We start from the raw sequence: 13977 nt of genomic DNA on the forward strand, positions 1-13977 counted from the left end.
TCATTCATTCCAGCTAACAAAAGAAAGAAGAGAACGGATTGCTCAGGAGGAAAGATAGAGATATTTGTATCCAAAGCAGAAGATACCTAGGGAATTAATTTTTGTTAAAGTTATAGGGATTGTTGGGGTATTGTGGTTCACTCCTGTAGTCCCAGCTATTTGGTAGACAGATTAAAGATCAGGAGGATTGTGGTTCATGAACAGTTAGAGTAAAAGTCAGTGAGACTCCACCTTAGTAAAAGCCAGATGGATATGGTGTTTCATACTTGTAATATAGCACCCTGAGAAGCATAAACAAAGGAGAGTTTTGTAGTGAAGTACTAGGGGAAAGGTATTTACTGGGGTGCAGATGCTGTATTAAGGGTTTCACATACATTTGTAGAGCAGATGAGCCTGCCTAGCAAGCTCAAGGCCCTGAGTTCAAACGCCAGTATCATAGAAGGAGAAAGAAAACAGTGAGAAAAATGAAACAAGAGTGAAGACACAGATAAATGGAAGTGGTGTGTTTTTAAATGCTAAGTGCTGTTCAGTATTTTCTGAACTATTCTCCTCAGTCTGGCTTTACACTGTGATCCTCAGATTTCAGCCGCTTGAGGAGCTAGGACTACAAGTTAAGACCATTTATAAGTTAAGACTACTGATTTTTCCAGCCTGTTTGTTTCCTAGTGATACCTAAAATCTGAGCATCCTCCCAAACACTGCTGTAGTCTCACCTGCTCATATTTATTGCACTTTTGTTATCATAGGATGGAAAGTATTTTCTTTATTATTCTACCATGACTCATGGGTTATTTGGAAGTAATGTAGTGATACTAATCTCAAATCATTTTCAATTTTAAGATACCTACTTGGTGGTGCTAAGATTTGAACTCATGGCTTTGAGCTTGCCAAGCCAGCACTTACCCTTTGAGCCATGTTGTCCAGGCCTTTTTGCTTTATCAATATTTCAGATAAGGCCTTGTACTGTTTTTCTAGACAGGCCTCAGACTGAAATTCTCCTACTGTGTATTTGGGATTTCAGTAGGTACTCTTACATCCAGCTTGTGTGTTAAGATGGGGATCTCCTTTTTCTGGTTTCATTAATCACTGCTTCTATATTTGCAAATTTACCTATTCATTAAAGTGAATCGGTAGCCTCCGTACCCATACCCATAGCACAGTCATGATTATTCGGAGAAAACACAAGAAAAGTGATGAAAATCGGAGTCAACCAATGCACACATTCCTACTTGAGAGAAAAACAAGTGGTAACATTCTGCTTCCCTGTCTCAGTTGTCATCTGTAAATAAATGTCTTTCATGGTTTTTATTGATTTCTTGTTTTTGTAATGGTCCCACATATAGTACTGAAATATTATGTAGGTTTGTCAGTGAAACAATGGCTGAATTTGCAATCTATGAGATCACTACTAGTTTAAAAAGCATTAAGGACAACAGTGCTGTGAGACTAGGCTAAATAACAGGATCAGGTTATTTGGATCAATAAAGCAACAAACTTTTCAAGCAGTTCAGCCTGGCTTGCATATTTCAAAAAGGAATGCAACATAGCCAGGCACTGGTGGCTCACATTTGTAATCCTTGCTACTCATAAGGTAGAGATCTGACGATCACTTTTTGCAACTAACATGGACAGAAAAGTTGGTAGGACCCTCCCATTAACCAACAAAAAGCCAGAAGTGGAACTGTGGCTCCAGTGGTCGAATGCTAATCAAACAGATATTGAGTTCAAGCCCTAGTAGTGGTCAGAAAAAAAAAAAAGTAATGCAACACAAACAGTGTTGAATTTGCAGGTAAAGATGTGAGCTTCTGCTGATCAAGAGACTGCAGAATTTTTTTTTTTTAATACTGAGAGTAATGCAGAAAATGGGTGATATGAAAGAGATGAAATTCAATGGCTGGAAACTGGCTCATTTCTCAAGGAAATTGGCAAATAAGCTTATATAATGCAAGTGATACCGTGACTGACAAAAAAGTTACCAGAAGATTGCAGAAAATGAAATCTTAATCCTCTGTAGGAATAAAGGATGTTATAAAACAAAACTACCAGAAGTAAGGATAATTGACTGTATCTTTGTTTCCTCAATTTTTCTTTTTCTTCAGGCTACTAATTTTGTGTTTATTTATATATCTCCTAATACACTAAATTATTTTATCATATGTAGTACTTTCCTACTGGCTTTCTTTGCTTTTCCCATAAATAGATATATTTTACTAAACTGTTTCTGATTATGCACTTTCTCTTCATTAACTGTATCTCTTAATACCTCTACAACAACATTAACCAGTAGTCACAACAACAAATATTTTTGTATCTGACTATTCAGAAAGCCTCCAACATTTCCCACTAAGTAAACTGCAAAATTTTAAATTGAAGTATAAGTTTTATCGTATTTAAAATATTTTAAGTTCCTATTTTAGCATGTATAATAATTTAATATTGCTTAGTGTCTTTTAGTATCTAGGAAATAATATTGTGTTGATCGTGCTTTTCTCATGGCTATTAATATGGAAAATTACATTAAAGGATTTTCTAATATCTACTTTTTGTTTATAGCATAATTCTCTGCTCATTACATATTACTTTTAATACTCTTGGATTTTCAGGATCTTAAGATATTTCTGAGTGACATTGTTGTGTAAATTTAATGCAGTTTATTTTCACCTTTTGTTCTCACCACTACACACTCATTCATTTCAGAAAAAGAATTTATAAGGGATTTTTGGGGCTATATTGGGGCTGTATTACTGAAGTCCTGCAGAAGTGTGATACAAAGATAAAGAGAAGTGGTAGTTCTGTGCTCAGCATGGGCATGTTACCCAGCATCAGGGAGAATGGACCAAGATGCTGGCCAGAGACTGGAGCATAAGGCATATTGGAGGAATTTAAATATCTGATCCAAGATGGAGAGGTGTGTAAACGAAGTGGGCAGAGATAAGTACCGATGTGTGCAAATCTAGGGTGGGTGTGTGATCACGAGCCACTGTGTGGGGAGGTGTGCCTGTGTGTGCAGGGGCAGCATGAGGAGCTATGGAGCAATGAATGTCCTGTTAGAAAGTAGCAGCTGCTACTTAGTTTTAGAAAGATTTGACTCTTGGGTCTACTATTGCCAGATGACCCATTTTTCCAAAATAAGACATAAAGTGAATACTTTTATATGGAGGAGCCTGAGTTTTCAATGTTGGCTCAAAGTATCAAAGCACAAAGTCATATTTTACAATTGTGGGTGGCTAGCTTAGGAAAATGGTGGGGGGGACTGAAAAGGGGACATGTAGAGAAAAAAAGAACAGACAATAGTAAAGAAGCTTGAAACCTTTATTTAAATCTGTCCTTGATACATTGAAAGATGAGCATTTTTATGGAAAGGTGACAGGAAGGAAGTTCTCTTTCCAGTTTCCCCATGATGGTTATTACTTCTTCACTCCTCCCATTACAATGCAGACATGTGTGATGATAATTATATACACTTATGAATTATATCATAGAAAAATAATGTCACTGATACATGTAAATAGCTTGGCAAATGGCTAAGAAGATAACAGAAGACAGCACTTTTATATTTTAAGACTAAAAATGGTAGCAATGTTCTGACAATAGCTTACTTCGTTTACAATCTTTTGGCTATACAATGCTAAAAATAATTACATATTGGCATGCAAAACAACATGGTTTCAAAACACATCTCTTAAGTTTTTAGAACTTGAAATTTCAGCATCTCAAGTTGCTGGCAGGTAATGTTGTGAAGATGGTCTTGAGATTAGTGATGTATTTATTTCCTAGCGATAGAAAGAAAATGATGATTTAGTATAATTATAATCAGATGAGAGGGTTAACTTATTCAGAAAATATTTCAGTGATTTTTAAATAAAAGTTGCTTATTAATCCTTTTATATATGAATCTCCAGTCTTTTGGATTAATCACACACACACACACACACACACACATATATACTCATATAAGCATGTATATACATGTGTGTATATATATTTAGAGATGGCTAAAGCTGCCCATCAAAAATAAAAATTGATGAATAATGTAAGTGATTTTTAATTTTTATCACTATGCCTTAAAACATTAGGCATATAATACCATATATGCAGGTATTTTTTGTGTTGAAATTTTAGTATAGATTGCAATGTGACACTAATATGTGAACTAGTTCACATCTGTTTTATTCTTATCTCTATTGCTAGTTTTTTATCTCATAGACTCTAAGTAAGTGATTTTGGAATTAAGTCAATGAAAAGAAAACCTATAATGATTATATATAATCATATGTATATCTATCTTAAATACTCAAATATGTATTATATATTCATAATAAGTATACTTTTTTACTGTATAAACTGAGAATGAAGACTCTCTTCCCTTCATGGGCAACAGCTTGTAGCAGTATGACACACAGTACTTTAAAAAGTTTCAATGGTTTTAAGAACTGACTAAAAGGCCCTCACCGCTCAGTGATTTTGGTCTGAATCAGCCAGTTGATGAAGTCCCTGGTGGCCAGGCTGTCCAGAACTGTGCTCATCTCATCGGAGAAAGAGCCATCTGCATGTCTGCGGCGGAGTTCTTCAACAATGGTGACTTCTTCTGGGAAGCTAAGAAATGAGGGTTGAAGTTTTCAATTGGTTAGAAATTTTAAACAGTTGCCTATGGATTGCTGACAGCTGGTAGCATGTACAAGAGTTGTGGAGAACAGGAAAGTCTAAGTGCAGAGCGTCTAAGATGAAAACTCATGTGAGTTTGCAGAAATGAGAGGCGAAAGGAATTCTCTGAAACTTCATGTCTCTCATACTTCAGGTTGCTTCAAAGATTTTAGCATCTGGACAGCATATTGAGACTATTTTTCTTTTTGTCTATAATTCAGCAAAATACCCCACACCCTAGAAAATGTAGTAAAATCAGTCTTGCAAATTGCATCATTAAGGGTTGCAAACTTAAGTCTCTATTACATTTCCCCTTCATTAATTTTTCCATAATAAAATTTTTGTTCTTTAAAACACTACACAAAGCTGGGCGCCGGTGCGCCGGTGGCTCACGCCTGTAATCCTAGCTATTCAGGAGGCTGAGATCTGAGGATCACGGTTCATAGCCAGCCGGGGCAGGATAGTCCATGAGACTCTTATTTCCAATAGAAACCACTAGAAAACCGAAAGTGGTGCTGTGGCTAAGTAGTAGAGCGCTCACCTTGAGCTGAAGAGTGCAGGGACAGTGCCCAAGCCCAGAGTTCAAGCCCCAATACCGACCAAAACAAAAAACAACAAAAAACCCCACTATACAATATCCTTAAAGAAGTGGAGATATGGGGCTCAAGTGGTAGAGCTCCAGCCCAGAGCAAAAACACTAAACTATGTTTTCAAGCATGAACAACAACTTTCCCATTGTTTTTTTTTTTTTATAAATTTGATAATGTTTTAAAATCAGTCACAATAATTTAGCCTTATGGCCTTGAGGCCTCTTTGTAGCTCAGGAAACCCGTTTTACATAAAAATCAGAGTTGAGCATGCATCTTCTGCCTCTTCTATTACAAATGCAAATCAAAATGGCCACAAGAAACTGAGATGGCTCAGAGGTATTTTGTTTTGTGTTAAAAGACAAACATAAAACTAAGGCTCTGAGTCTCATTTGAATTTTGATAATATGATGGATATTTATAGATCAGCACCATGAAAGTGAATATGTGCTTAAATGAAGGGGTATTTCCACCTATTTGTACTTTGAGTACATCTTATTACTATCATGTGTGGTTGTTTTTAGTTTTCATCACATCTATATCTACATACTTGACATACATAAATATAATCACATATAACTTATTTCAAGTCAGAATTTAAATACTGAAAGTTTTAGTAAAATGCATAAAGTTTTCTACACTATTCATCTTTTATCTTTAGTTTCTCTAGGACCGTTCTACTTGAGATCTGTTGTCCCAGTTATCCAAAGTGAATTATTCATTCTCAAATGTGTCCTCATTGGGATAAGTCAATGCCTAATTATAAGACAATTATAATAGGGAAGAGAAGTGTTACCTGTTGCATTCTAGCATTATTACTTGCCACTAAAATTTGTATATTGTTTCCAACCAGTAAGTGTTAGTTTCTTACTTGAGACTATATTAACTTTCTATTACCAACTCTTCACTTAGATCATTATAGTTTTCAATTTTGGCATCAAGGAAAATGGTCCGATAAGAATGTATAGACTTACTCTCGCCTCCCTCGGCCTTTCACCAGCCAAGCAATGAACTCCTTGGCAGCCTGGCCTTCCAAATAGGAGCTTACATCACTGGTAAAGGTCCCTTCAGCATGCCTCTCAAATTCATCATGACGTTTGGCAATGTTATTCCTGAAGGAAAGGTGAAAGTTAGGTTGAAGCTCTTATTTGCAATGTGGTGCTTACTTATAAGCAGGATTCAATGGAGAAAGAGCTTGGAAGGTTGGGAGTTGAGGATGGCAAGCGGATTGTGCAGATACATGAATGACCTGGACTGAAGACAAATGGGAGAGATAATAACCACTATGAGGGGCTCTCCCTTCCCAGCATATCTATTTTACCTCCCCTGTTTACCTGTGGGCTTTGCTGCTAAAGCTGTATTACTTGTTATTTATTCTCTAGAGATGTAGGGTGTCTGCTTGTCCACTGTGATGTGTTCCAAGGAAGGTAGGTGTGGTTATTTCTACGTATGGGACCAGAACTGGTTACATGAATCAACAGAAAAGCAAAGGACTATTTGAAAATGTTTTCTAAAGAACCAAATGATAATGGATAAAAAGAAATGTGTGATTTGCTTGGAGAAAAGCAAAAAAAAAAATGTGATCCTGTAACAGCTGTAGGAGTATGTGAGGAGCATTCACTGTGATTCCCTCCAACATATATTATTCCAGGAGAGTTCATCTTAAACATATAGAAGATAGTGGAGAGGGAGTATTTCATTATATTTATTTGCAAAGTTGATATGTTCCCATTCTAGAACATGGGACAGTTGTTTCCCGCCCCCCCCATGGGACAGTTCTTGTTTGAATAGATTTGTGATTTCTCACATTTCTCTGATGCCCATTTGTAGCCCTCAGTAGGGATGTGTCCACTTTGGCCATGATGGCCATCTTTTCTGCAATTGGATTCTCCACTTTAAGGTTCACTTTGGTCAGCTACACTATTTCTGCCATTCCCATGCTGGTTTGTGCTCTCTCCCTGATTCTCACTCTCTCTTCCTCTCCTCTCCTTCCATCCGGATACATCCATGTCCTTTCCCCTGATTTTTAGATTTCTTCACCTACTTTGTATGCATAACCCCTTCTCTTTATGGGCCACTCTCCAAAGAAATTGTGAAATCCCACCATTTATGTGAAACCCTGGTGGATAATTTTCTCCAGTAGCTTAGAAGCATCACCCCTCCCCCCACTCTGCCAAACATTTGTCAAAGAAAATTCAACATTAAAATGTATGCCTTCTGAAAGGTTTGTGTTCTTATTTGCTGCCTTCTCTCTTTATACGGTGGAGCTCGCTAGGCTGTAATTTAAATGCATATTTTGGCTTTTAGTCTAAAGGAAAAGGAATGCATCTGTCTCCATTTCTTAGCACGATGAACTTGACCGGAGTATAATTGTAATGTGAACAGTCATGGGTTTGAATCCTACAAGGGAATGTTAAATTTTCTCTATCTTTTAGAAGTTACATTTCTACGGTTGCTAGTCCAGAAAAGTCAGTTTTAAACTTAAAGGTAAAATGGATGGGAGGAACTACCACAGAGCCAGCTGAGAAAATAATTTAAAGTCTGTGCCAAATTGTAATGTGGGTAAGCATTTTGGGAGGTGAAGGGAGAGGCAGGAAGCCGCATAAGATAAAGGATAGCATCCCCAATCTTGAAAATTATCACAGCGTGGTTTGGCAGGCATGAACTTCAAAATGTTAGGAGGATTTTTAGGTCTATTTAGTACAATTGTTTAGACTTTCACCTGTTCCTCTTGGTATTCATCAACCACTGCACAAAGTCTTGGGCACGCCTGGAGTCCAGATACTTGCTGTAGTCACTGGTGAATGTGCCTTGTGAATGACGCTTGTCTTCATTCATCTCATTGGGATCCTCCAGTGGTGATGTCTGAGAAGCTGGGAATGATCTATAGAGAAGAGTCATTACTGTGTCATAGATCTCCCCAAGGAGAGAAGCCCCTGAAGCCCCTTCACCACAAAGTGCATGATCACATTCAGGATTAAGGTAAATATTTAAGTAAGTACTTTAGAGAAACCTTAGCTTCTCATGGGAATCTCAGATGTAGTGTAATTGAATATACTTTATCTCTTAAATGGAAATCTGATAACAGGTTTTTGGACTAACTTCATTTTCTTTCTGGAATATGATTAAGTAAATCCTTTTCAGCCAATTAATCTACTCATGATTATGCTAATAATGACAGAAGAGAGCAGTGACTTGAATATTTTAAAAGAGTAAAGAACCCCAAATCATTTGTGTGGGCAGCAGATTTGTTCCCGTTTTGTATTTTGCATATATACATATAAAAGCATAGCTCAATTACCTAATTATATGATAGCTAATAGCTGAAGAAATGTGTTCTCTCTCTCTCTTTTTCTTTCTTTCTCTCTCTCTCTCTCTCTCTCACACACACACACACACACATACAGACCACTGGTTGATTTGAAACTGTATAGTGGATAATACTTGTGCTAATAATCAACAGTTGGTTGGCCTGGAAAATATTGGGAAATTATTCAAGGTGATTAATACCTAGGGATAAGGTAGTACACCTGTCAAATAAAAGATTATATATTGGGGAGGAAAAAAATCTTTCTTTCTTACTAATGTAAATGTAAACGTATATGATTTTCTGGAGGCAATTCAGCAAGCTATTCATTCAAACCCTCTGATTTAAATTCAATGAAGCCTTTTGATATAGTCATCTTACTAGTGGAACTTTACCCAAAGGAAGTAGTGATAAATGTGGATGGAAATACCAATAAAAATACCACTTGTAGTGTTCCTCATTAGAAAATTTGTAGACTTAAGTGCCTAATAGAAAAGGAATATCTAAAACATGTTATACATTTATAAAATGAAACAGTATACAACTTATTTTTGTCAGTGGTGGGGCTTGAACTCTGGGCTTGGGTGCTGTCTCTGCTCTCTTCAGCTCAAAGAGAATGCTCTACCACTTGAGACACAGTACCACTTCTGGTTTTCTACTGGCTTATTGGAGATAAGAGTCTCACAGACTTTTCTGCCCAGGCTGGCTTTGAACCATGATCCTCATATCTCAGCCTCCTGAGTAGCTAGGATTACAGGCATGAGCCACTGGTGCCTGGTGGTATACAACTCTTAAATATCATAGTTAGTAAACATTCTCATGACAAAAACCAAAGCTAGCTTGGTGACAGTGGTTCACACCTGTAAGCCTAGCTAGTCAAGAGACTGAAATCTGAGGATCAAGGTTCCCCAATCTGAGAAGGAAAGTTTGTAAGACTCTCATCTCCAATTAAGTATCAAAAAGCTGGAAGTGGAGGTGTAGCTCAGCTTTTAGAGCACTAGCCACAAAAAACAATGTTAAAGGACAGAGCCCTTATTTCATGCCCTAGTATACCCCTTGCCAAGGCTCACAGAAAAAGCATGATAAAATACTATATGAGACATGAGCTATTTATATAGAATATATACAGATAAAAATCCAGGAAAGCAGTATACCATTTTTCTTTATTTTGAATAGTTTCTTTTGGGAAGTGGAAATTTGAATACTTAAATTTTTTTGCATATTTTCATATTTTACATCATGAACATGTATGATTTTTACAATTAGCAAAGAACAATGTTATTTTTAAGAGGAGCAAAAAGAAGACAACAGTTAGTGAGGGGAATTAAAATAATCTACTATGTAGTGTATGAATAATAAATAGATAGAGAAGATCAGCTGGAGTACTCAAAAGGCTGTGATTTCCCATTTACATGTTGTTCAGCACTTCCCACCCCTTTAATTATGAAGCAGTAACACACTGATTTGTACTCTAGACAAGTATACCTTTATCAGTATGATATTTTAAACCTTTGAACATGGCTTAAAGTATCACCAACATACGGTATTTTTATTTTGTTTAATTAAAAAAATAATCTTTAAGTAGTTGTACAAATAGGTTTCAACTCAACATGTCAATTTTGAGACCATGGTACTCTAAAGATCACTAGGGACCTTATTCACTAGCATAGTGTAGTTCTCATAAGCTTTATTCTAACCATAGGACAGTGTCAGTTCAAGTCTGAAAATTTAATACCTGGCTCTCTCCTCGGTGTCTTGAAGAGAACGTTGCCAGCTTCCTTGTACCAGCATTATAAACAATCCAGCCACAAAGTAAATGCTCTTCATTTTTTCGCCTGTCAGAACACAGTGTGTGAGGGAGAGTGGCACAGGAAACTATAGTTAAATGTGTCAAGCTCAGTTTAATTTTGATAAAGTAAATATTACAGAAAGAAAGAATCCCATCCTCCTAATCTCATTCTGATTATAGTTACAATTTAACTGCAAATAGATTATATTTTTCCCTCGCTTTTTGGAGGCAAAGGAGGCAAAGGAGAACACAAAAGATGTATTCCACTAATAAGCTTTTCATTATTGTAGGGCACTTCTGTTAATGATTAGAAGGTTCATTTGCAGATTTGAAATGGAAAAACAGTACACAATATATGTTTAAAATATCCACTGTAGATGATATGCTACATATGGTTAGCCTGAATGGCACCTTATCCATAATGCCGCCCCTTCACTATCAGTCTGGCTTTCAATTAATAGTCCTTCACTTTCAAGCATTTACATTATACTGCATTTCAACCATCTTAAAGCAGCCTCAGGCTACAACTTGGCATACCAGCTGTCGGTTCAGATGTATTATTCATTTATATTTTAAATAGTGTAACTTGGTCTAGACTTTGTAATTATAAAGCGGCCAACAGATTTGAGGTATTTTAGGGTGCTTTGACCTGTTCTAAATTAAAGGGAAAAATCATTTTGAAGACAAGCAATTTGCAACAAGAACTAATGCTTCTGGCAACTTGAACAATCACAATTAAGAAATTAGAGATGAGTATCATAAAGAAACTAGTGCTTGCTTCTGAAGTCTCAGAAGTTCTCAGGTGATTTTTGCAATTGGTTTTAATCCAAGACATGACATTTCCTCTTGGTAAAACTAAGGACCTGGTTGTGGGAGACACCTGATTTCTTGTCCTTGGGTTGCAAGTGGAAGCTAGGCCAAGCCATAGGATGACAAGTATGTGATGAGGTGATGTGACTGGAGATGGAGACCAACATGAACGTGGGTCAGGATGAGTATATTTTAAAGCAAGGTCCTCTATGTGCAGAACGGAAACCTCAAGTCTACTCTGGCATGACTACCTCTCTGCTACTTTCAAATTCAACTACCTTTCTCTCTCTCTTTCTCTCTCTCTTTTGGGAAATAAGAATTTAATTATGTTTATCCATAAATAAATTGAATGAGTATTTTTAGCAAATGACATTTGGTTTGGAATAAGGATTTTGCAAATATTATCATTTTAAACTATCAATCTTTTCTTTCACATTCAAGCCATATTTACTATCCTTGTTACTACAACACGGAGACCGTAACACCTGCAGTAGTAACATTTTCTCTTTGGAATGTTAAGTCCTTGCAGCTTAAATGGTCAATTAGACAAAAACCACACAACAGAAATCATATATTTACCTTCCTTATTCATTTGCAAAATGGCTAATTTTTGGTTCAGTTTAGCCAGGTGGAAAGTTTTAGAAAACATACTAAATATTTGGAGGGCAACTTCTGATTCTAATTTTCAATGATAATATCTTTCAAGAGTGTTTAAAAGTTGAAGCAAGCACTCATGTGATTATACTAACAGGATTATGCCATCATGTAAAAGTTTCTTGAGGAGGATTGAAAGCTTTCAAAAATGTATTCCAAAATAATTCTGTCTGCCTAAGGTTATGCAGTACATTCTGTTTTATTATGTCAGAGAAAATTTATAGCAGGTGGTATTCTGCCATCTGAAGCTGATGGAAAAAGAAATAACCCAAAGAAGAATGATCATGGCCCTCTAATACTGTCAAATGAGTTCTATTAAAAGAACTATTTAAAAAATCTCATTTATTCACTTTTTTGGAAAATTAACACAGTTATGAAAATTTTGATACAGTTAATTCATTGTTTCGACACCATTGCTGAAAAAGTAAATACATATGTTATTTTAGTATCAATATTTTATTAAATAGGAAAGCAGTTTCCAATTGCTTTTACCCTCTTTAGATAAAGAGATAGTTTGCTGTCATGTAAAAACCAGCTATTTCTTCTCAAATCCAAGAGGCATATATAGTAATAATAGTATTAATGATGTAGGAATAATAATAGTGTAGAAAGTCTGTTAGAAAGATACATCCGAAGCTTAGTAAAGAAAACATTATATCATATCCCTAACTATGTTGGTGTTGTTAAATATTTTTATTAAAGTTATTTCATAAATAGGTGCTTTTGTCTATATTGGAAAACACACTACTTAATCATGAACTCCATTAAGAATATTTATAAATTTGTACTTTGTCTTTAGGAAATTAAATAAAACATCTGGCATTTTTTCTTCCTAAAGAGATGTGCTAAACTTTAACTCCCAAATTCAGCTACTTTGGATTTTATTTATAACTATTGGTCTTCCATATATAGTAAATAATTATTAGTTTGTGAGTTTTCTCAGATCCATACCAAAAAATCCCTAATAACCAGTGATGCCTGTTACCTATACTAAGTATGCTACATATTGCTTACAAAGAGCCGCTTTCATGGATCATGATGTTGTGACAGGTTTATTAGAAATTTGAATATTTGGATGATGGTATTGAGTTACTCTACTGGAAAAATCAAATATTTTAATGATATAGAGAGCAATTGTTGTGATTGCCTCTGTAATGGAAACATTTCTATTGAATTTAAAGGCGCCTTCTGTTCAAAGTAGTATATACATCTATCAAATCCAAGGAAAATAATTTTCCGAGTACTTACATGCATTTGAACATGCAATTCTGCAAACAGTTAAGCCTTATAAAAAATGTACTGTCCTGAATCTTTATTGTTTTTCTTTCTATTTTATCTCTTGCACTGAATTCTTTCTATGAACTATTTTTGTGCCTATTGGTGTAAGTATATTTGATAGAGTTTTATCTCAATTCTGCCCTGGGTTTTATTAGTAACTAAGTAAAAGATAAAAGGACGCTTTGATTCCTAACACTTAAATACAAATAATTAACTGCCCCCTCTCCATACAATACGGTCTTTCCAATTTCACAGTCATTCAATATCATCAGTCTTACCTTCTGGTGAGGTGGTGAGGGACAGAGCAGAGAGGTACAGAGCCCGTGTCTAGAGTGAGTCCTCTTTGGAACTTAGGATGCGCTCTCTGCCCTGAGCTCTTGCATTTCTGCACCAGCGCTAGGCTTTTATATACTCCCCAGCTCTGTTTAGCCTCATAGATATTATGCTGACAATATAAATTTCTCATCTGTAAATAATGGGTTTTTGTTACAAATGATTTCTCTCGCCCACTCTCTTTACTCATCTGTATTTGACACGTATATTGGGTGAGACCTCAGATCCGGAAACTTTTTGTTTACTCTTGTGGATTTTTTTTCCCCTGGCGAGGACTGGAAAAACAGTTTGCAGCTTCCCTTGTGAATGGCAGTCAGCTTGAAACTCACCTAGGTTCTGCGAAGTGAATTTTGGTGTTAAAGAACACTGCCATATTGGACAATGTTACAAGTCCCTAGGTTTTGCTATTTAGCCATGAAGAATTTACCAGAATAATCAATCACTCATTCATCTAGCCAAATAACAAGTCATTTATTCAACACATATTTACTAAAAATGCACTCATCGCATTCTATGGAAATAATTTGTGGGGAATTTTAAAGGCTGTCAATTAAGACCTAATGTGTCTTGATTTA

At 35.9% G+C, this 13977-nt stretch overlaps 1 protein-coding gene across 2 annotated transcripts; it reads right to left on the reverse strand.

Moving 5' to 3' along the window:
* Nucleotides 1-3406: 3406 nt before the first annotated feature.
* Nucleotides 3407-13599, reverse strand: Gcg (glucagon). 2 transcript variants are annotated; one of them, XM_013028377.1, is made up of 6 exons: nt 13348-13599; nt 10274-10373; nt 7954-8115; nt 6206-6343; nt 4453-4596; nt 3407-3773 (listed from the first exon to the last, which is right to left on the reverse strand). In XM_013028377.1, the coding sequence occupies exons 2-6, from the start codon at nt 10363-10365 to the stop codon at nt 3767-3769; spliced, it is 543 nt and encodes a 180-aa protein (XP_012883831.1). In that variant the 5' UTR covers nt 10366-10373; nt 13348-13599; the 3' UTR covers nt 3407-3766. The 2 variants fall into 2 exon arrangements, with proteins under 2 accessions (XP_012883831.1, XP_012883839.1); XM_013028385.1 differs by lacking the exon at nt 3407-3773 and having other exon boundaries at nt 4449-4596.
* Nucleotides 13600-13977: the final 378 nt, after the last annotated feature.

Source organism: Dipodomys ordii, unplaced genomic scaffold, assembly GCF_000151885.1.
Source record: "Dipodomys ordii isolate 6190 unplaced genomic scaffold, Dord_2.0 Scaffold5, whole genome shotgun sequence".
NCBI classification, from domain to species: domain Eukaryota; kingdom Metazoa; phylum Chordata; class Mammalia; order Rodentia; family Heteromyidae; genus Dipodomys; species Dipodomys ordii.